The sequence below is a fragment of the Myodes glareolus genome, chromosome 3 (assembly GCF_982192425.1).
Source record: "Myodes glareolus chromosome 3, mMyoGla1.1, whole genome shotgun sequence".
Taxonomy (NCBI): Eukaryota; Metazoa; Chordata; class Mammalia; order Rodentia; family Cricetidae; genus Myodes; species Myodes glareolus.
Window position 1 is genome coordinate 54,089,516 of NC_142028.1, and position 26,871 is coordinate 54,116,386.

At 39.5% G+C, this 26,871-nt stretch overlaps 1 protein-coding gene and 1 non-coding gene across 5 annotated transcripts; both read left to right on the forward strand.

Annotated features, from left to right (window-relative positions):
* Positions 1–1,052: 1,052 nt before the first annotated feature.
* Positions 1,053–26,452, forward strand: Tmf1 (TATA element modulatory factor 1). 4 transcript variants are annotated; one of them, XM_048438434.3, is made up of 17 exons: positions 1,053–1,308; positions 3,690–4,897; positions 6,553–6,656; positions 7,550–7,676; positions 9,527–9,632; positions 10,327–10,469; positions 10,930–11,096; positions 11,611–11,767; positions 14,926–15,018; positions 15,392–15,548; positions 18,533–18,725; positions 19,508–19,577; positions 19,785–19,877; positions 21,467–21,586; positions 21,846–21,998; positions 23,026–23,151; positions 24,104–26,452. In XM_048438434.3, exons 1-17 carry the CDS (start codon positions 1,167–1,169, stop codon positions 24,245–24,247), a joined length of 3,303 nt encoding a protein of 1,100 aa, XP_048294391.3. In that variant the 5' UTR covers positions 1,053–1,166; the 3' UTR covers positions 24,248–26,452. The 4 variants fall into 4 exon arrangements, with proteins under 4 accessions (XP_048294391.3, XP_085542898.2, XP_085542899.2 ...); XM_048438435.3 differs by having other exon boundaries at positions 1,054–1,308; positions 21,485–21,586; XM_085686772.2 differs by lacking the exon at positions 19,785–19,877.
* On the forward strand, positions 16,812–16,942 carry LOC125403323 (small nucleolar RNA SNORA36 family). The gene has a single exon (XR_007232913.3). It is a non-coding gene; the product is annotated as a small nucleolar RNA SNORA36 family (small nucleolar RNA).
* Positions 26,453–26,871: the final 419 nt, after the last annotated feature.

A 26,871-nucleotide genomic window follows, 5' to 3' on the forward strand; every position in this document is an offset into this window, starting at 1 on the left:
TCATTATTTGTTGCATACATATATGTATGTGTATACATATGTATTTTTAGATACATAAATTCAGCCTGATCACTCTGTATAATGTTGCTTATATATGTTTTCTGGGCTGACCATTTGGGATTAGATAACCAATTGGCGTGCTCTTCCTGGGGAAGACTTTTTTCTCCCGTTCCTACCATTAGCATTGCTTACTTCCCTCTAGTTCTTTGTGTAGGATTTTCACAAGGGGCTGAAACTCTGGGTGTCTGTATGAAATTTAGCTTTTAAATGCTGGTAGAATTTTTTTTCTTTAGCACTATTAGACCAAACAACTGCTAACTGGACAGGGAAGGCCATCGACTTTAAATTTCCTTTCATGACCAAGTGTGGAAAAAGTGCATTCAGGCTATATATTAGCAGTGTGCACAATATATACTGATGAGTTATAATTTATTGCTTCCCTAGTGTCTTAGCCCTACCCAACCGCTATTACAAATCGCCATAAAGTGACTGGTTCACAGACAACCGAAACTTAAGTGTTCACAGTTCCAAAGAGTGGGAGGTCCAAGATCAACACAACTCTTCCTGATGAGGGCACCTACTTCTGGTTCATGACTAGCAAGGCCTTGGTACGTCGTGCTTAGAGGGCAAAGACACTCTGAGACTTTTTAATTGGGCATTTATACTTTCTGGCGTCACCTCGTGACTCGGGAAGTTCGTAAAAGGTACACCCTTTGACAGAGGAGTGTGCTGAATGTTCAGGATTTGTAGACAGTGCCCATAAAGTCGGGCATAAAGTATTTTTCGAGTGCCAAGAGAAATGTAAGGCCTAACCGCTGTGTTTACTGAGAAGCACGTGCGGCTCGGCTCGGCCGGGGAATTTCGGGCGTCGGCGCAGAGCGCGTCGGTGCACCGAGAGCGAGCACAAACCTGGAAAATCAGCCCTCAGTAACCGTCTCTAAGGTGCTCTCCTCCACTTCCACTCCCGGATGTGGCGTCACGTCACCGCCTCTGTCCTGGGCGGAACTCGGTTCCCGGATCTGGGGGTTGTGTACGTGGAAGGGCGGCGCATGCGCGCCGGCGCCGGACTCAGCTGTGCGGGAGGCTGCGAGCGGCCGAGGGAGGCGGTGGGCCCTGGCCAACGCTGAGGCCGCCGGAGCCGGCTGAGCCGGCGCTGAGCAGGGGCCATGAGCTGGTTCAACGCCTCGCAGTTGTCCAGCTTCGCCAAGCAGGCCCTGTCTCAGGCCCAGAAGTCCATCGACAGGGTCCTGGACATCCAGGAGGAGGAGCCGAGCGCCTGGGCCGAGCCCATCCCGTACGGCGAGCCGGGTAAGCGGGTACCGGGGAGTCGTGCCTGCTCGCCGTCAGACCCCAGCCCGCCTGCCTCGGCCTCGGTGCGGGTCCTGCTGATCTTAGGTGTCAGCTCACAGTCTGTCCCTGTCCCAGGCCCTTCCGGCAGGGTCCTGAGCACAGCCTCCTATCCCCTAATTGCTCCGCGTCTTCCGCAGTTTGTGTCCTAGGTCCAAACTGTAAATTCCCGGAGTCAGGGAGCCCCGCGGGTGGCACTTAATGAACACTTCACGCTTTGAGGCACAGACTTCACAAAAAACTTCCTCGTCTTCAAAACAACCCGAGTCAGGGCTGGTAGTATCCGTGTTCTACAGAAGAGCTAAACGAAACTCAGAATGCATAAATAGCTTGCTTCAGGTGAGGAACAGAATGTACTGGGGATAGTACCAGGGGACTGTGTGCTTGCTCCAAGAGTACCCAAGTGTAACACCTTTTCTGCAGACAGGGTCTTTCAAATTGGCGGAAATGGCTGAAATTGCTCTTTCGAGGGCCCAGTTACTTGTGTCCAAGTCTGAGGGGGTTCTTGAGCAGTTTCACGTGTGCAGCAACGGACACATGAGTACCAATCATTGGATGAAAAGAGAGTACTTGATCGCCTTCTGGTTTCTGGTTCTAGATGTACTTTGTTAAAGGCTCGGAGCCCAAGTTTGAACCATTGGTATCTTAGTTTATGTGTGTATGTAGGTATGTCATGATCTTTTCTGTGTGTTACATGACCTTGCTGTTGAGTAGCGTACCATGCTTTTTGTGGTTGTACCCCAGAGTCTGAGTTACTAAACTGAAGATCAAATAAGTTTCAAGTATACTCTTTCCTCCCACCCCCGAAATCTGAGACATGAATAGAGCTGTATAATTTATTTCTAAGGGCAGGTTATCTGGAATGGAGTCAAGTTTACATAGATGCTATTTTCATTGATCACCGGTTGTGTTTTGGATTACAGAACGACTTTGGTCTGAAGAATGGGAGAGTTGAGATGAATGTGAGATAATTGCAGTTTCCTATCACAGTTAGTAAGAGAGAATTGAAATCCTGGAATCCACGAGGATGATAATTAGGGCTGGTAGCCCTAATCTAACTGGCAGACCTCAGCTAAATAGCATACCTAATTTTGCTTTAAGCTTTGTTTTCTCTTTTTCACACGTTGAACAAGTGACTGTAAAAATCTGCCTTCAGCTCAGAGTTTCCTCAACAGTTCATTTGCGGTTGTTTTGGAGCCTCATTAAAGGACAGACTTTGTTAAGGGGCTTCTTGATTTTTTAGGAAATCCCCAGCTAATGTGTGCCCTCGCCAGCAACCTCTAATTGCACATAATTTTGGTGATTTTGCTTCTCTACTTTTTAATTTACGACAAAATATATAAAGAAATACTTCACGCTTGAAAAGAGAGGAACTTGCAGACTAGTCATTAAATACATAAATGCTGTGGGACAGTGATCTTTTATCCTGTTACTTGTATTAATAAAACGCCGATTGGCCAGTAGCCAGGCAGGAAGTAGAGGCGGGGCAATAAGACTTCTGGGAATAGGGAATTTTGAGTCTGCAGTCCTAAACCAGCCGTAGAGGAAGCAGGATGTGACTGCCTTACCGAAAAAGGTACCAAACTACAAGAATTTTGGGCAAATGTAAGTCATAAGAATTAGTTAATGAGAAGCCTGAGCTAATGGGCCAATCAGTTTATAACTAATGTAGACCTCTGTGTGATTTATTTGGTATACAGCTATGGGACCTGTTGGGACAGAAACCTGTGTAACTGGGGCTTAACGGCTGCAGGACCGGGTGGGACAGAAAACCTCAGACAATACATTAAAATGGATTTATTCACTAGAACTTACTGTTCACATCAGTTTAATTATGATTTTCAAAAAAGAACATCTCCACTATCTCAGGTTCAGTTTTGAGTGTTGTCTGTTTAGCTTATAATTAAGTTTTATTATTTAATGTTACAAGAATAAAATGTGTGGCTAAATAGTGCTGTGACTACATGTGGCCTGTTAATGAGGTTTTGAACTGTTTTTGTGAGATGAATCACATATCTGGGACAGGTTATAAAACCTATGTCATTACTTTAAGCATGCTGGGAGGGGATAACATACTTGCTTTGGGTGGGCAAAGGCAGGTGTGGTCTTGTACTTGTTCAGAGACCCTCTCAGGTCAGCCCACACGGGTTTTATTCTGTTAGACCCAAAGTTAACCCGGAAACTAATTAGTGATGCTGTAAGCAAAGAGTTCGGCCACTTCAAGTTACAGGGTATGTTTTATAGGGTTTTTTTCTTTTTATCTCTCACATGCAACCTGATAATGATCGAAATATTAATGCTAGATAAGTTTTATTTATTGAATTAATTTATTTTTGTCAAAGGAATAAGTCTCCCAGTGAGTGGAGGATGGGATACATCAACCTGGGGATTGAACTCAAGCACTGAACCTCAGAGTCCACCAACAGCCTCTCCTAAAGCAATTACAAAGCCAGTTCGAAGGACTGTCGTCGATGAGTCTGAAAATTTCTTCAGTGCCTTTCTCTCACCAGCAGATGTCCAGACCCTTCAGAAGAGTCCGGTGGTATCAAAACCTCCAGCTAAATCCCAGCGGCCAGAAGAAGAAGTGAAAGGCAGTTTACAAGAATCCGCGTCCCCTGGCCCATCCAGAACTCCTGAGACAGCTAAGTCAGAAGTGCAAGAGACTGTGTGTGTCTCAGGAGAAACCCCAGCTGTGGCTGCTCCATCACCTGCTCCTGAAGGCAAACATGGAGAAACTGCTTGTGAAGAGTCTGAGGTGGAGGTGCCCACTGTGCGGTTGAAAGCGGCTGAAGGTGTAGCTAATGTAAACACAACAACAGAAGATGTACCCACCACCTCCACCCCGTCTCTCACAGCAGAAACTAAGGATGTGACTTTGGAACCTAAGGAACCAAAACACGAAGACAGACAGAGCAATACACCTTCTCCTCCTGTTAGCTCCTTCTCATCGGGCACTTCTACCACCAGTGATATTGAAGTTTTAGATCATGAGAGCGTAATAAGCGAGAGCTCAGCTAGTTCAAGGCAAGAGACTTCAGATGCAAAGTCAAGTCTTCACCTCATGCAGACGTCATTCCAGCTGCTCTCTGCGTCCGCTTGCCCCGAGTACAGCCGCTTAGACGAGTTCCAAAAGCTCAATGAGAGCTGCTGCTCATCGGATGCTTTTGAAAGAATAGACTCGTTTAGTGTGCAGTCTCTAGATAGCCGCAGCGTGAGCGAGATCAACTCAGACGATGAGCTGCCGGGCAAGGGCTATGCTTTAGTGCCTATAGTAGTGAGTCCTTCAACCCCGAAGACCAAAGTAGTAGAAGCCACGGAAGAAAAAGCTGAAGAAGAGGAAGGAAACGAAACGTTAATTGCACCTTCTGAAGAAGCAGAATTAGAGGAAAGTGGCCGAAGTGCTACTCCTGTTAACTGTGAGCAGCCGGATATGCTGGCTTCTCCTGTGCCAGGAAATGAAGGAGATCTTGTCTCTGGACCGGCCACTGGCCAATGCGAAGCTGCTGGAAGTCAGCCGGAAGCACTGCCCGAGAAAGAAGATGTTTGCAAGGTAACTGTAGTGTTTGCGTTGGGCTGTGTCGGTGATGAAAACATTTTCATGCGTGTGTGATGCTTTGAAAAAGTAGATCTCTGGTCATCTAATTGTAGCAGTAAGGACCTCAAACTGAATGATATTTATATTAAATTATTTGAAACGTCTGCAAGGCAGCTATGATAGAATAAGTAGATCTGAAAAAGCTTCACGTTTCTATTTTGCATCTTTATTGTTGAGTCCTCATCCCTTTAAAATTTCTTCTATGCTGTGTACATCCGCCTGTCAGTTTGCAAAGGACTGTTTACGTCACAGGTGTCATGTTAAATCAGGCCAAATGTTGCTGTTCTTCTTATAGCAGAATATTTTATATTATATACTCTTTATGGGAAATTTTAGATTTTGTCTAAATGGATACTTTATATGAATATACTGTTGATGCATTTCTGTGATTAGTATTCTAATGTTGATGTTTTCATTGACACAACTAGTCTACTTCTTACAGTGTTTTGGCTTGGTTTCTCCTTATGTTAGTTTTGAGAGCTGCTGTTAATAGCTGTCCTACACAAATGAGGAAATACCCAGGGACCTAAAGTAAAACTTAAGAGTGACAAATGACTGCTCCCTAATACATTCAAGAGAAAATGGTGTCCATTTTTTAATGTTAAATCAGACCTTTGGTTTTTCCTGATTCTTAGAAATTAAACAGGAGCTGGCATCTTTAATAGGCATCTTTAATGTAATAAATGTACATATACCATGTGGAGAAATATGCTGCGAGTGCTCAGTCTGCCTTACCACCATTTCTGAAAGCAGCAGATTCTGTTTCCTGGTTTAATATTATTCAGGAACACAACCTCATGCTATACTTTTGAATGAGTGGTAGCAACCATGGAGTATATGCTGATATTTTGAATCCCTGAAAGCCAGCACTAGTTACTGTTAGTGTTTTCCATGTCTTTATGAAGGTAAGGGATTTTTAGCCTGTCCTGACTCAGACAAGGCTTTTTTGAAGCTTGAGAGGCACCCTTTCTCTCTTTACAGCTAATTTTATCACTGCTTTAACAAGACTTAAGGAATGAGATTCAGAGAATTGCTTCTGTCATCTTTGTATTGATATGTCCTAGAAAATTCAAATTATGTGCTTATGGGTTTCTAAAAGTATTTTTATTTTTAAGTACAGTGGATAATAATCAAAATATTACATGTTTGGGTTAAAGAATAATAAGAATACCGAGGGCTATCTCGCTACCACTAAATGAAGATCTGAAACATTACCAGACGTTTGACTTTTTTGCTTGTTTGTTCAATTTTACCTATCTTCCTTTCTTTGTGCAATACAAATAAATTACCCTAGGTTTTTCTGTTAGAAACAAACTGCCTTAAATGTTCTTATGCATGTTTTACCTAGTGTGTTCACCATGTGCTTCCTCTAAGGGCATGCCTAGAAATGGAGTCTTCCACATCCTCAGATAGGTAGCTGGTCAGCTGGTACTGCCTAATTGTTCTGTGTGCTCTGCTTTGTGCTCTCCTAACAGGGTAGTTCTGTGTCTACTGTGACCTCAGCTTTGGTTTTTGATTTGTGAATGGCTTACTCTTACTGTTCCTTACCTGCATAACAAATGGACTTTTCAAAGTCAAATGATTGACGTGTGTTTGTTCTCTTTATCCAGACACTTGAATTTCTGAATGAGAAACTAGAGAAGAGGGAGGCTCAGTTATTATCTCTTAGTAAAGAAAAAGCACTTCTAGAGGAAGCTTATGATAACCTGAAGGAGTAAGTATTCAAAATCCGTGAGTGATTTCACACAGCATGTGCAGGCCAATGTACTTTGATGTTTTGAAATTACAGTGTTTTGTACTTTGGAGCTGGAGAGATGGCTTAGTAGTTAAGAACACTTGCTGCTTTGCAGAGGACCTGTGTTTGGTTCCTAGCATCCTCATAACTACAAGGGTAACAGGCTCGTATGTGGTATATGTATATAAATGCATGCAAACACTCATTAAATAAATCTTTACAAAATGTTTTGCAGTTGAACTTGTTTATAGTCACTGAAAATTGCATAGTGATCTTAATATTACCATATTTAAAGATTTTTTTTCTCAAATTATCTTTATCATATTACCTTTGGCATTAAAAATGTTCCATGTATATGTTTTTTTTCTCCTAATTCTTCTTTTAGTAATAGAGATTTAAAATATACATTTGCTTTCGTCTTAGTTTTGCACATCTAATATTGGTGATATTTTCACCAGTGGATTTTGTTTGAGGTTTCTTAAAATTATAGGGCTGAGGATACAGGTCTGTGGTTGAGCATTTTCCTAGCATGTGCAACCCTGGGTTCAATCCTGAGCAACACCAATAAATATATGAGGTAGATTTAGCAAGTAGTTTTTCATTGAAAAAATAATTGACTGGCTAGGCATGATGGCACACATCTGTAATCCCAACAGAGAAGCAGAGGTAGGGGGATGAGTTAGAGAGGTAACTTATATTATATTATAGGACATTGTCTTAAAAACAAAACAGAAGAAAAGTTACTAGACCTCACACAGTTCTATTTTAATATAGTCTGTATTGTAGAAAATGCCATCTGCGTTTTGGAAATGGACCTCATTACTTCTGGACTATATAAATAGTATCTTCTTTCTCTTGTATTTTGAATCTAGTGAAATGTTTAGAGTAAAAGAAGAAAGTAGTAGCATTTCTTCCCTGAAAGATGAATTTACCCAAAGAATTGCAGAAGCAGAAAAGAAAGTTCAATTAGCCTGCAAAGAGAGAGATGCTGCTAAGAAGGTAATTTAAATTAAACTCTGTAAAACTCCATGAATGAACTCATATTTTGTTATTAGAAAAAATTAAATATTAAGAGCAGATATGTACTATGTTAATAAGAAAATTATAGAGTTTTGTTCTATTAAAATTGGTAGATTTGATGCTTTAAAGAAATCTAGGGACTGGAGAGTTGGCTCAGTAGACTTTGAAATACCCATTGAGCAAATATGAGGACCTGAGTTTGGATCTCCAGAACCCATATAAAAGCCAGGAATAATGGCCTATGTCTGCAGCCCCAGTGCTGAGACCAAGGGCTGAGAGAGAGGTGGATCCTTAAAAAGCTCATTAGCCAGCCAACCTTGACAAATTGGTGACCGTTAGATTCAGACATGTCTCAAAATAAACTGTGAGCAGTAGGCAGTCACCTGACGTCTACTGTGTCTTCCACAGCCGTGCACACGAATGTGCACATTCGTGCAGATTTTTTTAAATGGGTATTTAATGTAATTTATGAAGATATATTGCAAAGATCATTAAGACAACTAAAAATGGTAATTCCATCAGAATAAGTAACAATGAAAGCTAAATGGTGCTTATGTACATTTTAAAAAGTAATCATTAGCCGGGCAGTAGTGGCACACGCCTTTGCCTTTAATCCCAGCACTCAGGGGGCGGAGGCAGGCAAATCTCCATGAGTTCAAGGCCAGCCTGTTCTACAAGAGCTAGTTCCAGGACAGCTAGGACTGTTACACAGAGAAACCCTGTCTGGAAAAACCAAAACCAAAATAAAAACAAAACAAAAAGTAATCATTAGTCCTATGGATCATTTTCTGCTACTTCAAACATTTATCCTTCTCTAAGTACGAATTAAAAGTATAGTTTATAGTTAATGAATAATGATTCTCTTTTGGCATATGTAATATTGACTTGTTCTGACAATCCTCGTCTTTGATGCTGTTGATCTTTAGGAGGCTAATTCTATTTGTGTTGCAGTATGCTTAGCAGTGTCCCTGACTTCTCCATGTCACTGCAGTAGTGCCCCCCACCCTCCTTAGTTGCTGGGGATCACCAGATGCGCCAAGCCATCCCTATTCAGGAGCTGTTGCTGTAGCGTTCCAATCTGGAGCACTTACAGGCTTCCTTTGTTAACTGGCTGTTAATTACTGCGCAATTCCTAGCTGTTACTAATAACTTAGTGTATGCATTTGACTTTTTGAGATCAGTTTGCTTTCCCACTTTATTACTATCTTTCAGTGTCTTACATTTTAATTTCTGTGTGTGGGTATGTGTACATGGGGGCGGGGGCTTGTGCAGGTGCTCTCACCGTGCACACTGCAGCCTACATATGAAGATCTGTGGATCCTGTATATTGAGTATAGGTCATCAGGCTTGGTGGCAAGTGTTTTTAACCACCAAGCATCTCCTAGGACCCCGTCCTACTTCCTGACTAATGTTACTGGTAATGTATTGTTTTTCTGTGTGCACTCTTACACGAAGTCTCATACCTCTACCTGCTTGGTTGCTTTAATTAGTTAGCTCATTTCAGACACTGGCAGTAACTTGAGACACTTAGCAAACCTCTTCCTGTCATCTTCTGCTGTGCTTCAGATGCAAAGTATGGCCTAGAGAGATAGTGAAGGACAGTGTAGGAGGTTATTTTACTCATGTATATAACTGATGAGTGTGGGCTTTTGTGTGGTATTCAAAGCTGTTTCTGTGTCTCAGTTAACTAGGTAAGTAGGTGATTCAACCAACAGATTTATTATGGAATGCAATTATGGGTGGCTTCTTTCAACCGGAAAGCTAGGGAAACATCCTAGAATGAAAATAATTATTTATGATAACCACAGTTGTTGTTTTTTTTAAATTAGGAAGTGAAGACCATAAAAGAAGAACTTGCCACTAGATTAAATAGTAGTCAGACTGCAGACCTCTTGAAGGAGAAAGATGAACAGATTCAAGGGTTAATGGAAGAAGGTGGGTATTCTGTTGATTATTAAAAATAGTTCAAGAAAAGGAAAAATACTATGTAATAGGTAGTATATGTTTTCTAATAACAAATAGTGAGCTGGGTATGGTGGTACACACCTGTAGTCCTAGCCACACAGGAGCCTGGAGGATCTGGTGAGCCCAGCCGGGGAAGATAAACTTGAGTAACACAGCAGCCACCCTCAGAAAAAGAACGAAGGGGGGGCATGAGAGGGGGAACAGGAGGAGCAAGAAAAGGAGAGCTTATGAGAAATGAAAGCAAGGAAGGTGTGGACTTAAACCACCCAAGTGGCATGTAACGGTTTATGGAAGAATGGGGTAAGAAGTATTGAAAGAAATACATGCTGTGTAGCTTTTAAAATACGCTCTGAGTTGGCTGTGGTGGTACACACCAGTCATCCTAGCATCTGGGAGGCCAAGGTTGTATCTAGGATGCTGAGTTTGAAGCTAAAGATCAAATGAAGATGGTTAGTGTCTTGTTTCCTAGAATCCTTTCATGTAATAATTTTAGTATTCATTGATAATTCAGACTCAAGTGAATTTTAGCACTGGGGTGTAAGATTGTTATGGCGTTAGAAAAGGACCCGTGGGTGCTATGGTCAGATAGAGCTTTCTGTGCAGATTCTTAAAGAATCCCTGGGTTTTTTTGGCATTTATGCTTTTTTTTTTAAATAATCACCAGGAGAAAAACTTTCAAAGCAGCAGCTGCATAATTCTAACATCATTAAGAAATTAAGAACTAAAGACAAAGACAATGAAAATGTTATTGCAAAGCTGAACAGAAAAGCAAAGGAGCTGGAAGAGGAGTTACAGCATTTAAGACAGGTGACTGACAGTCAGTGTTCTCTGGTTATGTGTTTTTACTTCCTGTAATTTACCGTGGCTGTGGAGCATTCAGCATGACTGGAAGGTTTTAGACTCATAGATAAATGAATAGCTAACATGTTACCTAACATCACTGTAACCAAACAGTGGGCATGACATGAACAGCTTGAAGGAGGTTCCACCGTAGTGGGAAGGTGTGACAGACAGTGTGGTGTGTGGTGACACAAGTGTGTGGCAGCTGTTTGTGACTGTGCCAACCAGGAAGTAGAGAACCCTGAAGGCCTGTCCTCCAGCCAGAGGTTCCACAGCTTTCCAAAGCACCACCACCAGCAGAGCACACGTTCAGACACGTGCTCTGGTGGGCAATTTCCTGTTCAAGCTATAGCCAGTATTAGAGATCCTTGGCATTAGCTACCATGTCATCATTTATCCAAGAGTGTTCTTGTCTGTTTTAACATAGATCCTTGATGGGAAAGAAGAAGTTGAGAAACAACATAGAGAAAATATTAGAAAATTAAATTCTGTGGTAGAACGCCAGGAGAAGGATCTTGGCCGACTTCAGGTAGACAAGGATGAACTTGAAGAAAAGAGCCGAAGTACTCAGGCTGCCCTAGATAGTGCGTACAGGTATGAAATATGCAGTGTGTTTAGAGTCTGTTATCACAGTGGGAGGTTGAAGAAGTCCATTTTCTTTATTGTTTAAAATTACTTTATATGCGTTGTATTTTGCCTGCATGCGTGTCTCTGTACCACATGCTCAAGGAGGCTAGAAGAGGTTGTTGATCTTAGAACTGGAGTTCAACAGTTGTCAGCTGCGATGTGGGTGCTGGCAATTGAACTTAGGTCCGCCAAAAAAAAAAAAAAAAAAAAAAAACCAGTCAGTACTCTTAAATAACTGAGCAATCTCTCTAGCTATTTTCTTTTCTATTATCTGATTGCTAGCAACGTTTATAGATTTGCCCTTGAGTGAGTTAGACAAGTCAAGTTTAGCATAGTCCTCATAATGGCTAGTGTTATTATAAGGTGTGCTTACTGTTATTGTGAGATTTCAGTGGTACATAGAAATTACATTAGTGTGGGTTTGTGTTTACTTTTGCATTGTTCTATTAATAAACGAAAACTATCAATCTACTTTTGCAAGAGAACTTACTGATCTTCACAAAGCCAATGCTGCTAAGGACAGTGAGGTGCAGGAAGCTGCTTTGAGGCGTGAGATGAAGGCTAAAGAAGAACTCTCTGCGGCACTGGAGAAGGCCCAGGAAGAAGCCCGTCAGCAGCAAGAGGCGTTAGCACTTCAGGTAGGCAGTGCGTGGTTAAAGTCACCTTTTATGTATTTGTGCATGTTTCTGCAAAGTAAAACAGTTCATTAGCAACTGTGAGTCTGTTCTTATATGGGGTACATCTGGTAGGCTTCTGAGATTATGTTACTGGCATTTTAGAGTACTGGATTGCACAAACTTTACTTACATGTTTTTTAAAATGCCCTTAGTGCGGCAGTTCTCAACCTGTGGGCCACGACCTCCTTGGGGATTGAACAACTCTTTCACAGGGGTCACCTAAGACCATCAGAAAACACAGACATTTATATTATGATTCATAACAGTAACACTATTAAAGTTATGCAGTAAGAACAAAAATAATGTTATGGTTGGGGTCACCACAGCCTGAGGAACTATGTTAAAGGGTCTCAGCGTTAGAAAGGCAGAGAACAATTGCCATAGTGGGGTGCTCATACCATACCGTTATTGCTTGGTTTCCTGTGAGTTCTTATATATATTTGTGAGTACATAATGTGGGGGACATAGCTCACTGGTAGAGCCTTTTCCTCCTATGTGCAGAGCGCCCAGCACTGCCAGAGGAAGGAGAATTTTATGAAATTAGGTATCCCACTGCCCAAGTAGTATATATGCATAAAATTAAAACATACAGTTTCAAGAGACTACATTGTCCAGTTGATTCTTAGATGTATTTGTAACATTTCTGGCAATTCATGAGCTTGATGAAAGAAGAAGAGTTTGGAACACATTGTTTTCAAAATCATCAAATATTGTCTGGTGATCATGGTGTACACCTTTAAATTCCAGCAATCAGGAAGCATGGGCAGGCAGATATCTGCAAGTTCGTGGCCAGCTTAGTCTATAGAGCAACTTCCAGGACAAGCAGGGCTGTGCAGAGAAACCCTATCTTGAAGGAAAGAAAAGAAAAGAAAAGGAAAGAAAAGAAAAGGAAAGAAAAGAAAAAAGCCATCAGATATTGAACATCTGAAATACACCATTTGGCTATCATTAATGATGCTGCTGTAAATATTCATTATACTTTGTCTGAGTTTTTTTAGTGCAGGGGTCTGACCAGGGCCTTTTGTGTGCTGACAAGTGCTGCCCTACGCAGCTACAGCTCCATTCCACACAGGTCTTATGTGGATGGATATCTAGCTTACCCAGAACTGTAAATAACCACAACAAAACACACAAGGCTATCCTCAGCAACCTCAGTTACCTTTTGGTTTTGTTTTTTATATTTTTGGTGGATAAATTAGAGTTGAAAGCTACATAACAAATACAGTCAGACAGCATTTGCTTCTCATTTATCTCCTCTTTGTGGCTGCTCTTTGGCCTATGTTCCCAGTGTTTCTGTTGTAAATGCATATGTTTGCTTTTTAGTGAAGTCACCCAGGCACATTTGTCTCCGTCTTACATTAAAGACTACACTCCTACTGTTTTACAACTTGCTTTATGTACTTAGTGGGATGTTGTTATCTTGTTGTTTAGGAACCATGACTTTACTGGTTGAGCCGTCTGTCCAGACCATGCTGATGGTTGTGTACTAGTAGAGCTCCGAGTTTTAGTTTCATGCCACTTTGCTATGTAATTTTCAGTTATATTTTTGATGATTTTGGGTTGTTTTCAATGTTTTGTTGTTGTAAATCATGCCATAGTCTATATATCCATGTATTTCTGCCCCCTATCAAGAAAATGTACAGAATATTACTATTTTAAATTAGTGGACTAAAGCCACGGCTTAGCAGCTGAACACTTACTGCACTGCAGACCCGGGTTAGGTTCCCGGGTCTCACATAACAGCTTATAACTGCCTAGAACTCAGTTCCAGGTGGTCCGGTGACCTTTTCTGACCTCCACAGGCTCTTGTACACACGTAGTACGCTTGCATACATTTACACACACACACATGCACACACACACACACACACACACCAATTTTTAAAAATTCTTTAAAAATACTTTCGAATATAATAATAAAGAAAATTTGAGGGAGTAAGGAATAGAGTATGGGTCTGTCATTTTTAAAACCACCATGCTATATATGGATTGCTAATTCGTATGGCCTTAGTTAACATTATCTCCATCTAGTTTTTTTTTCATGTAATTGATAACCATAGATATTATAGTCTTTTCATTTAGGATGAATGATATCTTATGCATCGATTATAATTTTTACATACTTTTTTTTTTTTTGACACACGGTTTCTCTGTAGTTTTTTTGGAGCCTGTCCTAAAACTAGCTCTTGTAGACCAAGCTGGCCTCAAGCTCACCGAGATCCGCCTGCCTCTGCCTCCCAAGTGCTGGGATTAAAGGTGTGTACCACAGCGCCTGGCGATTATAATTTTTAATGTTGTATGTTCATGTATCAACATTTGAAAACAGATTATAATACTGATGTCTATTTAGAGTTCTGGTTTTATTTTGTTGTTGCCGAGCTTGCGGCAGGGCATCTCTGTATGCTCCATAGAGTAAGTCTTCAGGACTACAGTAACCAGATAGAAACCTGACAGCATTTTTAATTACTTAAATGTGATGCCACAGTAGACAGTTACAAAGTATACAACTGTATATGAGCGGCACTTTTCTTGGTTTTGTTCTGAAACAGTGCTTAGACTGTTATACAACTGACCCTCAGCGCAGTCTCAGCCTCTCCCTAATAGTTGTGACTGCAGGTACACACCGTCACACTCAGCTAACACTTTTCTCCTTTAGTTTTAGTTTTTTTGAAAGTGTTTAGATAGGGCCTACTGTATAGCATAGATCTTTCTTGAACTCTCTTCTGCATAGTCTAGGCTGGCCTGGAACTCGAAATGTTCCTACTGAAATCATAGCTATATTCCACCACTTCTAGTTTAGTGCCTAGGTTTTATTTATTTACCTATTCATTTATATCTCATCTAGTTCTTATCACATCCTGTGTTTTGGCAATGCTTATACTTTCGTGATCTCTCTCTATTTTATTGTCTGTCGGTGTTGTACATTTGTGCGTGTTTTTCTTTGGCTAATAGTGCTTTCTTAAGAAGAGAGAATATATTTATAGCTCTGGCATTACTTAAGGAGCCGGATATGTGCTCACTGTTTGGTGTGAAGTGTCATACATACAAAGTCAACACAGATGTCATCAGCGTGAGGTTCCAGCAGTGCTCTGACAATAAGAGTGTTGTTTCTCTTGCAGGTGGGGGACCTCAGGCTGGCACTGCAGCGGGCAGAGCAAGCAGCTGCCAGGAAAGAGGACTATTTACGCCATGAGATCAGTGAACTTCAGCAGGTATTGTCACAGCTTTCCCAAGCACAAGGTCAAATATGTGTCGTCTTGAACTTACATGATCCCTGGGCTAGTGTTCCTGGATTGAAAGCATTATTACCTTGCCTGCCATTGGATGTATTTTTGTAGCTTCTGTGAACCAAAGTGATTCCCTTGGGAAAAAAAAGGAAAATTCTTAATTTTGTTTTAAAGGAAGCAATTTTATCATGGTAGATTTGCTATATATTCAGTTTATATGTTTTTAGTAAGAAAGCTAATAACTTTTTTTCTGGAAAAATTTTCTTTTTCCAGAAGACTAACCAAAGTTTAAGTTTGCTGGCGTTTTTAATGATTTTGTTTGTGTTAGTGGTAATAATGTGAAAATCTTTTTATTCAGAGACTCCAAGAAGCAGAGAATCGAAATCAAGAGCTGAGTCAAAGTGTCTCATCAACAACAAGACCGTTGCTTCGGCAGATAGAAAACCTGCAGGCAACTCTAGGGTCTCAGACTTCATCGTGGGAGACGCTAGAGAAGAATCTTTCTGATAGGCTTGGTAATCTCTTCAGTATTTTATGTTTGATTCAGGAGACTTTCTGTCCTGTGTGTAGAGGTAGAATAGTGGTATGTCATTGAAATTCATCTGATCTCATGGTGACATTTGGAGTCTAACATGTATAGGTTTGTTTCCCCCCATTTTCATGCTTATATTAATACCTCAATCATGACTCTTCTAAAGCAGTTAGTTTTCCTTATACAGTGTGTCAGATACTTACTGCCTGCCATTTTATTTGTGGGGGGTGGGTGTGTATGTGTGTGCGCATGTGCAAGTGCATGTGAAAATGTATGTGCACATAACTATGTGCACTGTGTGGAGGCCAAAGGTTTATGTCTGATGTCTTCCTCAATTGCTTCTCCTTATTTTTTCCCTGAACCTGGAGCTGACTGATTTGTCTAGGCTGGCTAGCAAACTACATGCATTCTCTGTGTCTGCCTGCCTAGCTGGGGAACTGCATACACGCCTGCACTTGCCTTTACATGTTGCTGGGACTCTCACTGGAGTCCTTGTACTGACATAGCAAGCACTTTACTAAGCTATCTCCCCAGTCCCAATTTCTTTACTTACTTTTATAGATGGCTAGACAAATCTTTTCCTTGTCCCTCATTCACTGCTGCATCTGACCCCTTTCTAGCTTGTCTACAGGAGTGTAAGCAATAGCGATCTGATATAATTCCGGATAGTAGTAGAATTCTAGGAGCAGGGGCAAGTCTGAAGAGGATCAAGATGAAATCCTAGAGGAGAGGTATAATAGAGTTTTAAGACTGCATATCTGCTTCCTTATAGATCTTCCTTGAGCTCTTTCTCGCTCTTAATAAAGGGAACAATGTCAAGGTGTTTCTCTTTAGTCACAGGCAGGTAGTATGTGTCTATCCTGGATATCTAGAAGCTAACAGACTAAGGAAAAATTCATGCATACCTTCTGGTTCTCAAAACTCCCATGTTTGATTTGGGAGCTGTCATGTTCTAATGACAAAGCCTATGAGTGAGGGCCAGGAGAGAAGGGTTTGCTGTAGTATTGTGTGTATCTTCCATCGGCAGCAAATCACTTACTTTACTCCAGACTCTGTCTTTGAATGACTCCTTGTTAGTCATGGGGTGACAAACTAGATTCTTGGCTTTCAAGTGGTATTTAGTGGACCATTGGAAGCCTTTGGGACTGCTGTCTTGTTGACAGAGAAGCTCAATAAATAGGTGCACAGCTCCTTCAGGCTGCCCTAATGCAAATAGGGCCTCCTGAAATGCACAGAAAGGTTGTCATTCCAAAGTGTTGAGTTCAGTTCAGGGCAGCTTCCCTGTTCTGTTAATTAAACTTTGGGACATTGAAGTTGGCTGAGGGGAATGACTGAATAGAGAGTATTACTCTATTCATATACTTCTCGTCTACACAACTAAGTAAAATATGTTTTTAAAGCATTATTAATGTTTTGAAACTTTATTCTTTTGATTGTTGAGTCTTAGTATCTGGAATGTCTGTTTCTGTAGTTTGATTAACCGTTTGCTTGGGGAAGGATATCTTGGCTGGTTTCAGGTTTTGACAATTATAGATAAAGCTACTGCAAATGTAGGTGTAAATTTTCATGTCTCTGGATGACAGACTAAATATGCAGTTGCTGGGCCATATGGACATTTGTGTTTAGTTTTTAGAGGAAATGCTGAACTGTGTCTATACCTGTGGGAGTAATCCATTTGGCTCACAACCGTGACAGCATTTTGGGTTGCCCCTGGTTTGTAAAGTTACTTGTTTAATCATTTACTTACTTACTTACTTACTTTTCAGAAAGTCTTATATCTCATAATTTTAGCTTTCATTTCCCTAGTGACAATTGATGTTGGACATCGTTTTGTGTGCTTATTTTCTACTTGTCTACCTTTAAAATGAACTGCCTATTTAGAGCCTTTGTTCATTTTTTGACTCAACTGTCTATATTTTCACTTTTGAGTTTTATTTATATTCTAAGCACTAAGTGTACCTGTGTGACTTGCATTTTTTTTCTCCCAGTTTGTAGCTTGTTTTGTCCTTTTATTTAGAAAAGAGAAAAGACAGGGTCTCATAGCCCAGGCTGACCTTAATCTTTCTGGGTAGCCAAGGCTGGGCTTGAACTCCTGGTTTCCTGCCCTGATCACTAAGTCTTGGGATTATAGATTTGTGTGTCACCAAATTAGGTTTATGCAGGGCTGGAAATGGCCTCATGCCAACACAGTTGATGTAAACAACCAACTAAGCTATATCCTTAGCCCACTGAGCTCTTCTCCTACAGCAAAAGTTTAACATTTTGAAGGACTCCATTTTATTGATTTGTCTTTCTGTAACTCATGTTTTTGGTGTCAAGTCAAAGTAATCTTTGCCTGACCCAAGAGCTTGAAGATTTTCTTTGGTGTCTGTCAACCATTTTGAATTAATTTTCATTTATGATGTTTTGTGCATTTTCAGTTGCTCCAGAGCCATTTGTTGATTCACTACCCTGTTACTGAATAACTATTTTCAAGTAAATATTCTTGTAGACAGAAGTTTCTGTCCCACCCGGTCCCACAGTCATTCAGTCCCAAAGAAACACACAGAGCCTTATATTAAATTATAAACTGTTTGGCCTATTGCTCGGGCTTATTTCTAGCCATGGCGTTACCTCCTTTTTACATGTCTTGTTTCCTTGGTGACTGGCTAGCTGGGTCTCCTTGACTCTGCCTACTCTCTCTATATATCTCTGTTCAGATTTTTCACTTGGCTCTTCTCTGCTAAACCTTTGGCTGAAACAGAGTTATTCATTAACCAATAAAAGCAACACATACACAAGGACATCCCACATCATATTCTGAAGAGAGAATGTTAACTTGTGGATTAACTAAAGCTGGCTTGCTTGTCACGGTTGTCTTGTCTTTTTCCGGGAATTTGAATCTTTGGAAGTGTGAAGTCAGAACCAGCCTGGTGTCTGATCTTTCCCTGACTTATGTGTGTATGACTTTTCTTCCTCCATAATCAGGGGAATCTCAGGCCTTGTTGGCTGCAGCTGTTGAAAGAGAACGCGCAGCTACAGAAGAGCTCCTTGCCAACAAGACCCAGATGTCTTCGGTGGAGTCACAGAATTCTCTCTTACGACAGGAAAACAGTAGACTTCAGGCCCAGCTAGAGTCAGAGAAAAATAAAATAAGAAAACTGGAAGATGAAAACAGTCGGTGAGTATATTTGTGTGGTATTCTCCGTGGTTCCCTGACATTTTAAATCACTGTTGGAAAGTATGTTTGTTGGGTTTTAGCTTCAGTGCACTAAGAACTAAAAGTGAATACCAGTCAAGATCCCTAGTGATATGCATTAAGCTAGTGCTAGGGTCCATTGCACTTCTTTGGAAGTTACATGCTATGTTCTGTGTTTTTCTAGGGAAAGTATTTGTCCCATTAAGAGTCTTTGCTACCAACAGAAAAGAAGGGAGGCGGGAACGAGAGGTGACTGTGCACGGTTGTTTTTATAGCAGTCTTCAGGTTTCTCTAAATAAGTATTTGCATTCTTCTAAAACCACAGGGTATAAAATCATTCATCTGAAATTATAATAAGGTTATAATGAGTGTGTTTCACCCTTGACGTCCAAAGAAAATTTACTATTAAGAAAAGTAGTTCAGTAAAAATGAAGTGTCTACATTCCTATAAACATTCCATAGTACCCCTTCTTTTTTTGCCACATTTGAGCTTGGAATGATGGTTCTTAAAATTACTGTTTAAATGTCTTATTTTAAATCTCAGAGGACTGGTAAAAAAAAATGGGGAAAAGTAGAATTTTCACTCATGCTTTAGCTGATGGGTGGAGAGAGTATCAGTGACCTGAAGTAGTTGGTTGAAAAGTCTTTGATGCTGAGCTGGCGATAAAATGACTTATAAATATGTAACTGGAGTTTTACAACTAGACGGTTTTTAATAGTTTGTACTATCACTTTTTTTGTTTTAATTCCCTCTGGTTTACTAGGTACCAGGTTGAATTAGAGAACCTAAAAGATGAATATGTAAGAACACTTGAAGAGACAAGGAAAGAAAAGGTATTTCTCCTAGTGTTCACTCCTCTGGGGCTTCCATTAGAGATGGGTGAGAATGGCACAAACTGCTGATGACGTAAGATGGGTGATATGGAAGCTTGTCTTTGGTGGCGAAATGGCGACTTGTATTTTACACTCTGAGCTCTGCAGTTGACTCATGGTGCCAAGGGTTTGTATCTCAAACTACCTAACTGTGTCTCTCTCCATTAGACACTGTTGTGCAGTCAGTTAGAAATGGAAAAAATGAAAGTTGAACAAGAAAGGAAGAAAGCCATTTTCACTCAAGAAGCAGTGAAAGAAAAGGTACTAAATTGTGTTGGTTTGAGTTGATTTGTGTAGCTAAGCTGTTGTGGGCAACCATTGGTCTGTGGTCGAGTTGTACTAACATCTGAAGACACCCCCTCCTGTCTAAAATGACTATACTGATAAATAGTGGAGCATTGTCAGTGCTCTATGTAGAGCAGATCTGAAGTCGTTTGAGTGCATTCCCACCTGTCGTGATTGGCTTTGAATTAGATACTTTTACACTTTCAAATGAATTTTGTGATTTCTCACTAAAACTAATGTAACAAATCTTCATAGGCAACTTTAGAATAGAACTGGCTTGTTCTGTCTTTGTGATTAGTAAATGTACTGAGGGTTTTGCTTTTTAAAATTAATTTTTTGCATGTGTATGTATTTGGTGCTCATGAATATGTGCATGCATATTTGCATATGTGCAGGCGTGTCTGTGTCCACGTGCATGTGGAGGCCCAGAGTTGACATTGGTGTCTGCCTTCATTACTCTCTACTTTGTTTTATTGAGGCAAGTCTGTTGCTGAGTCTGGAGCTAGCTTGATTGGGGCTAGTCTAACTAGCTGGCTTGCTCCAGGAATCCTGTCTCTGCCTCCTGAGTGCTGGGATTACAGGCAGCCACCACATTTGCCTGACTTTTCTGTGGGTTCTAAGGTCTGAACTCTGGTCTCCATGCTTTATGCACTAAGCCGCCACCTTAGTTCCTAAAGGTAATTTTTACAGAATGTGTTTACTATACTTGAAGTATTGTAACATACTGAGAGTTAGTGTAATATGTTAAAATAGTAAACAAAAGTGGAAGTTACCTTTTCAGTGTATTTAGAATTTTTAATTTTAGTTTTATTTTATTTGTATGAATGTTTGTCTGCATGTATGTCTGTTTCACATGCATGCAATGTCCTTGGAAGCATTAGATTCCCTAAACAAGATTGTGAGTCACTGTGTTTCTGATAGGAATTGAGCCAGTGCTCTTAACTGCTGAACCATCTCTCCAGCCCCCAAGTATTTTGTTGTTTTTTGTTTCTAATACACTAAAATAAAATGAGTAAGTCAGAAATTTCAGCAAGCTTAAGGGTAATTGACAATGTTATATAATATGAAGTAGGTACCTTCTGCAGGCATTTCAGCCAACGCTTTCTTATTCTGTTAAAAAAATAAACCTGACTAATTGTATTATAATATAAATGGGGCAATGCAGGCTTTTAATTTTAATTAAAAGTGTATTTTATTTTGAGTTTTTGAATAATTGTGTGTGTGTGTGTGTGTGTGTGTGTGTGCGCGCGCGTGTGCGTGTGCGTGCCTGCCTGCCTCCCATGATGTTTGCATGGAGATCAGAAGATAACATGCTAGAGTTGTTTCCCTCATTTTAACCATATGAGTCCTAGGATTGAACTCAGGTCAGGCTTGGCAGCAAGCTTCCATACCTGCTGAACCATCTTACCAGCTCAGCTCTTAATTTTTAAATGCTTTTTATACTTCCAAGACTTCTGGTTTTGAGGGATTGTATTTATAACATTTTATGGAGAAATTTAATGCCTTTGTTTTTTGTTAATTCTAGAAAATTTTCTTCCCTTGTCTTTTGCTTCTCAATCTTACAGATTTTTTTTCCCCCTAAGGACCACAAACCGTTTTCCGTTTCTAGTACTCCCACCATATCACGCTCGAGCTCTGTAAGTGGAGTAGATATGGCAGGGCTGCAGACATCTTTCCTGTCCCAGGTAAGGGCTTGTTCTTACGTGCTTAGTTCTACCTTGAGTGATGGTACAGGAACATGCAGTTGCAGTGTCAGACTGACTGTCACCGTGACATTGTTGGGAAGGGGCTCATCAGAATTTGGTGCTAATTGAAGTAAAGAAATACAGATGATTTTCTGCTTTTCAGACACTCATAGACATTTCAAATCCAGAATTAACAGGGTCTTCATTTGAACTTACTAACAGAATGTATTATGTTTGTCTGTGTTCTTTGACTGCATAGGATGAGTCTCATGACCATTCATTCGGGCCACTGTCTACATCAGCCAGTGGAAGCAATCTCTATGAAGCTGTAAGGATGGGAGCAGGATCGAGCATCATTGAAAATCTGCAGTCTCAACTAAAGCTGAGGGAAGGAGAAATTAGTCATTTACAGGTATTGGGAAAAATTAAGTCTGTAGAAGCCTGTGAGATGCTGGGTCCCAGTGAGCAGTAGAATTTCCACTTCAATTCTGAGCACACTGGGAAATAAAATGACTTGGTGACCTAGAAAACCAAAGTGTATCACATATGATAATGATATAAGCTAGAACCAAGTGAACCTCCTGACTGACTGCCAGGATTAGGCAGATTTATCTGCTCTATCTTAGGAAATGCTGGGTGCCTTGTGCCATTGGGCTGCCCAGAGAGGACCTAGAGACATCTAAGAGCAGGGAGAGCCCACTCCTTCCCAGCATCTTTTCTCAATAAGAAAAAAGGAAGTGCTGAACCACCATGCTTGCTTTATTTTTCCCATAAATTCCACAGGAAAAGTCTCTCTTAACTTCTTCACTGCAAGGAATGAGTTAAATGAAAGAGGCCTGTACATAGAAGAAACCGCACAAATAGGAGGGAGCTGTAAGAATTATTGCTTATAGAATTAGAATGAGCAGTTTTTAGTTTTCAGTGCTAAACTTACACACTTAAAATGAGTGCCTTTTCCTTTTCCCATTTGAGTAATTATAAAGTGGGTTGATGTGTACTGATGGGTGTAGCCCAGTGTGCTGTGCTCGAAAACCTTGTGTAGTTTCTCAGGTGGGGATGAAAGCTTTAGTGATCCAGCCTAAATATATAGTGTATAGTGATACACTGTAGCTGGGAGGACAACACTCAAGTGTGTTCTCATGCCTCTGGCTTTTCCAGGAACTTAGAATAATGGAAATGTGTGTTGTTTTCTTAGATTAGAGAAAAATGTGGTTGCATTTTTTTAAGACAGATCATTGTATCTAATCTCTTTCTTTCTTGAATAGTAATTCTATAAATAAATAACTTCTGAAGAGAGCTGGGCCCCTTCCCTCATTGTTCAGCACTATATGTTGATAGATCTTTTTCTTCAACAATGACACAGTAAATATTTTTACGTTAGTGAGCACATTAAACAAGATATGTTTTTATTGAAATCATTTTATGGTTATATTTCTCAGCTAGAAATTAGCAATCTAGAAAAAACTCGATCCATAATGTCTGAAGAGCTAGTTAAACTAACAAATCAGAATGATGAACTGGAGGAGAAAGTGAAAGAGATACCCAAGCTTCGAGTTCAGCTACGAGTAAGTATTCTTCACTTAAAAATATATCTAAGATATTTAATCCAGTGTTAAATATCATGTTTTTAGTTTACATAAAATGCATATGTACTGCTTAGTATTTTTTTGAAAATAAAGGAGGAAGTAGTTGAGTAAAGATGAATCTCTATTATATTGTTACATATCTAAAGTGTTTTCACAAAATGTTTAGTACTAATCAAAGAAAACAAGACTTTTTGTGGCCAGTACTTATTAAAGCAAGCATGTGCATTACATGCTTTATAGTATTTGACTCAATATTTGCTTCATCACATTACTGTGACATAAGTGAATGTTCAGCAGACTTGTCTTGTGGGATAAATGCCAAGCAATACTTGACTAAATTAGTCAGGAAGACAAAAATCTCATCAAGGGTACATAATGGGGAGGAGACTGATTAAGTCGTATTTGGAGAGAATTATAGATTGTGTGTGTGTGAGTGGTGTATGTACATGTGTGCACATGTGCTGGGATGTGTGCTAGGAGGCCGTAAGAAGGAGTAGGTGCCCCCCTTTATCACTCTCCACCCTGTTATTCCTTCAGAAAGAACTCTCATTGATCCTGGAGCTCGCTGTTTTGTGGGGAGGCTGGCTGGCTGGCCACCAGCTCTAGTGAGCCTCCTTCTAATTTTGGGGTTACAGGCCACATGACTTTTTTTTATGTAAATGTTGGGGGTTAAAAGCTAGGTCCTCAGGCTTGCTCAGCAAGTGCTCTTACCCACTGAGCCATCTCCTCAGTCCTCCATCAAGGTTTCCAAAGAAGTTCCTCTTTTTGGCTCTGTATTTCTAGGTAGACTTGGTATAAGTTTATTTTATTAAAAGGTAAGTGTAATCTTTTTAAAAATAATATTTTATTCATCTTGTGATTTTTTTCTATTGACTTGTAACAACTATAGATATTTGTATGATCATTAAAAGATTATAAATTTATTTTTTAGGATTTGGATCAAAGATATAACACTATTCTGCAGATGTATGGAGAAAAGGCAGAAGAAGCAGAGGAACTTCGCCTGGATCTTGAAGATGTAAAAAATATGTATAAAACTCAAATAGATGAGCTTCTAAGACAAAGGCTCAGTTAACTTGTGAAATTCGTACCCATCAAACTGAATGTAAACACTTAATATATAAACGCAGACTTCCAATAAATTCTTTTATAGAGTTAGAAAATGGAATTTGCTGTAGAGTGTAAAAAAACTTTTTAAAAAATTCTTTTATAGTATGTAGTTATATTTACAGTTAAATTATTTTGTGCAATATTTGAATTTTATTTTTGAAACTATTCTTTAAAATTTTTTAAGGCTTTTTTTTTTTGGTGCCTTGAACAGCACAGAGAGTTATTACTTATCCACATAGCAGTACAGCCAGGAAAGGAGGTTACTGTTTTCATATTACTGTAGATATATAATTAATTGTATCTATAATTTATATGTGTTTGTACATATTGAGAGACTTACAGAGTAATGTTAACATTGAAACTTTGAAGTCTTTCACACTGAAATCTTCAACATATTTCTTGAAAGTGTTTGGAGCGTTCAGGTGGAAGGTTATCACCCTGACTAAATTATAAACAAAGATCCTACTTTCCAAGCAGAAGTCACACTGACATGACTAAAATTTAAAGAGTGATTTAAGCTTAAAAATATTTCCGTTTAGAAAAGTTATTTCATGTGGCTTCCACAATGAGTGGGAACAAATGTAGATCTTTTTTGGTACTTATCCAAAGAAAGTTAAATATTTAATATTAACTAGGCATAATAGGATAGTGGGAAATTTTGCTTGCAGTAAATTCTGATAGACAGCATTAGTAGCAGGTAATTTTGAAGTATTTTACTACACTGTGAAATGAATCTAACATAAAATCATTGACAAATTTTACTCTTAAAATTTAGTCAATTTACTTTTTAAAAACTACTTGCTTAATTTTATACAGTTGTATTTTGGGACATTAAAAATGAATGTTTTAAAACAGAATCTCCATAGCAAAACGAAAAGTTATAGGAGTACATTTAAATTGGAGATTTTATAATTTTGTGTAGTTCAACATGTTTTTCTTGAAGCTTCAACAAGCAAAAAAATAACAAAAAGTAGTATAGAATAGCTTTAGAACATAGTTTTTTCCTTTTCCAAATGTAACATTGTTTAAAACTTAATCGGGTTGTGTTTTAGATCTGTAAAATATTTTAATTTTATTACTGAAAATTATTTAACTGCTTTTATTATAGCCCTTCTTTGATATTTTGCTTTTTGTGTTTGTACGGTCAACAATAATTCAAAAATACATGGAAATTGCAGAGTTTATAAGTACAGAGTGTGTGCTGTTCAGAGTAGCCCGCTGGCCTTTGTCCAGCACAGCCACACCCCTGCTAGTCACTGAGCTATTGACACCTCATGTCTACTGTCATGGTTGAGAAGTGCTTGTGTTCAGGTAAGCCTCTGTCGTGGCCCCAACGTGAAGATAGCAAAGGTTAGCCGGAAGTTCTTCCATTTAAGAAAGGATGAACATCACTGTTGGCTATCTTACTGGAGGTTGGTAGCTTCTACTATTTCAGGCGTTCAGTGAGGTCTTAAAATTGTCTTCCCTGCAATGAGAGGTAGGGTTTCAAATAAAACCTGGAAGTTTTAGTCACATTGTACACAGTACTTCAGAACACGACTGTGAGTAGCCATCTTGCAGAATGGAGAGTTTCGATTCAAATTGGCCTTATTTTTGTTCCTTTTGTTTCACACAGTGTTTCTGTCATTGGATGGATATCTATGGTTTGTAGCATGAATAAATGTCCTTTTGGTGAAAGTCATGGTCATAAAACTAAGTTTCTGTATTGTGGTAGGAAGCCACCTCTTAACTTTTTTCCAGTTTTAAAATGTTTAAGCTGGGTGGTGGTGGCATGTGCCTTGAATCCCAACTCTTGGAAGGCAGAGACAGGTGGATCTCTGTGAGTTTGAGGAAAGCTTGGGCTACACAGTGAGGCCATGTCTCAAAGAAACCAAACCAAACAACAACAACAAGAAGAAGAAAATCAACCTTTAATATTCAAGGGCAAGATGACAAATCTTGACAGCAATAAAAAAATGTACAGTTAGAAGAGACAATAAACCTCAATTTCAAAATTCTTGGCAAGCATTTGAAACTGGTAGTTTGGGAAATATGAAATAGTTTAAAAATGTGACAGAGAAAAGATTTTGAAATTAAAATTTCCTATATTAAACTCTAAATGTTACAATATCAACATTAAATATTTTTTTTGGTCCTTATTAATAAAATCAGCTACACTTAAAATCTTAAAGTGCTTTCAACTTATTTATAAAATGACACACAACCATTTATATCTACCATATTGTCTGCTTCACCTACAAATTAATTGCTGATATACTACTTTTATTTTGACTAGTATATATTTAGACCTTTCAGTACATTTCAAGTTGATAAGGGGTACTGAATAAATTTCCTGATAATAATCCAGCAGGTTGCCGAATACTTATTAAATATTGGTTGCTTTCCATTAAACTTATTTGCTTGTATATTATTGAAAATTCTCTAGTCACATGTTAATAGAGTATTTTAGTGCATAAAATAGTCTGCAATTATATGCTTCCATTCTTGAAAAACAAGAAAGGTTGTAGCAATTAAGAGTGAGAGAGGCATGGACAACTTGGTGGTATCAGACGCTTGCGCCTCTGGGATTCCGGGTGGAGAGACTGCTGC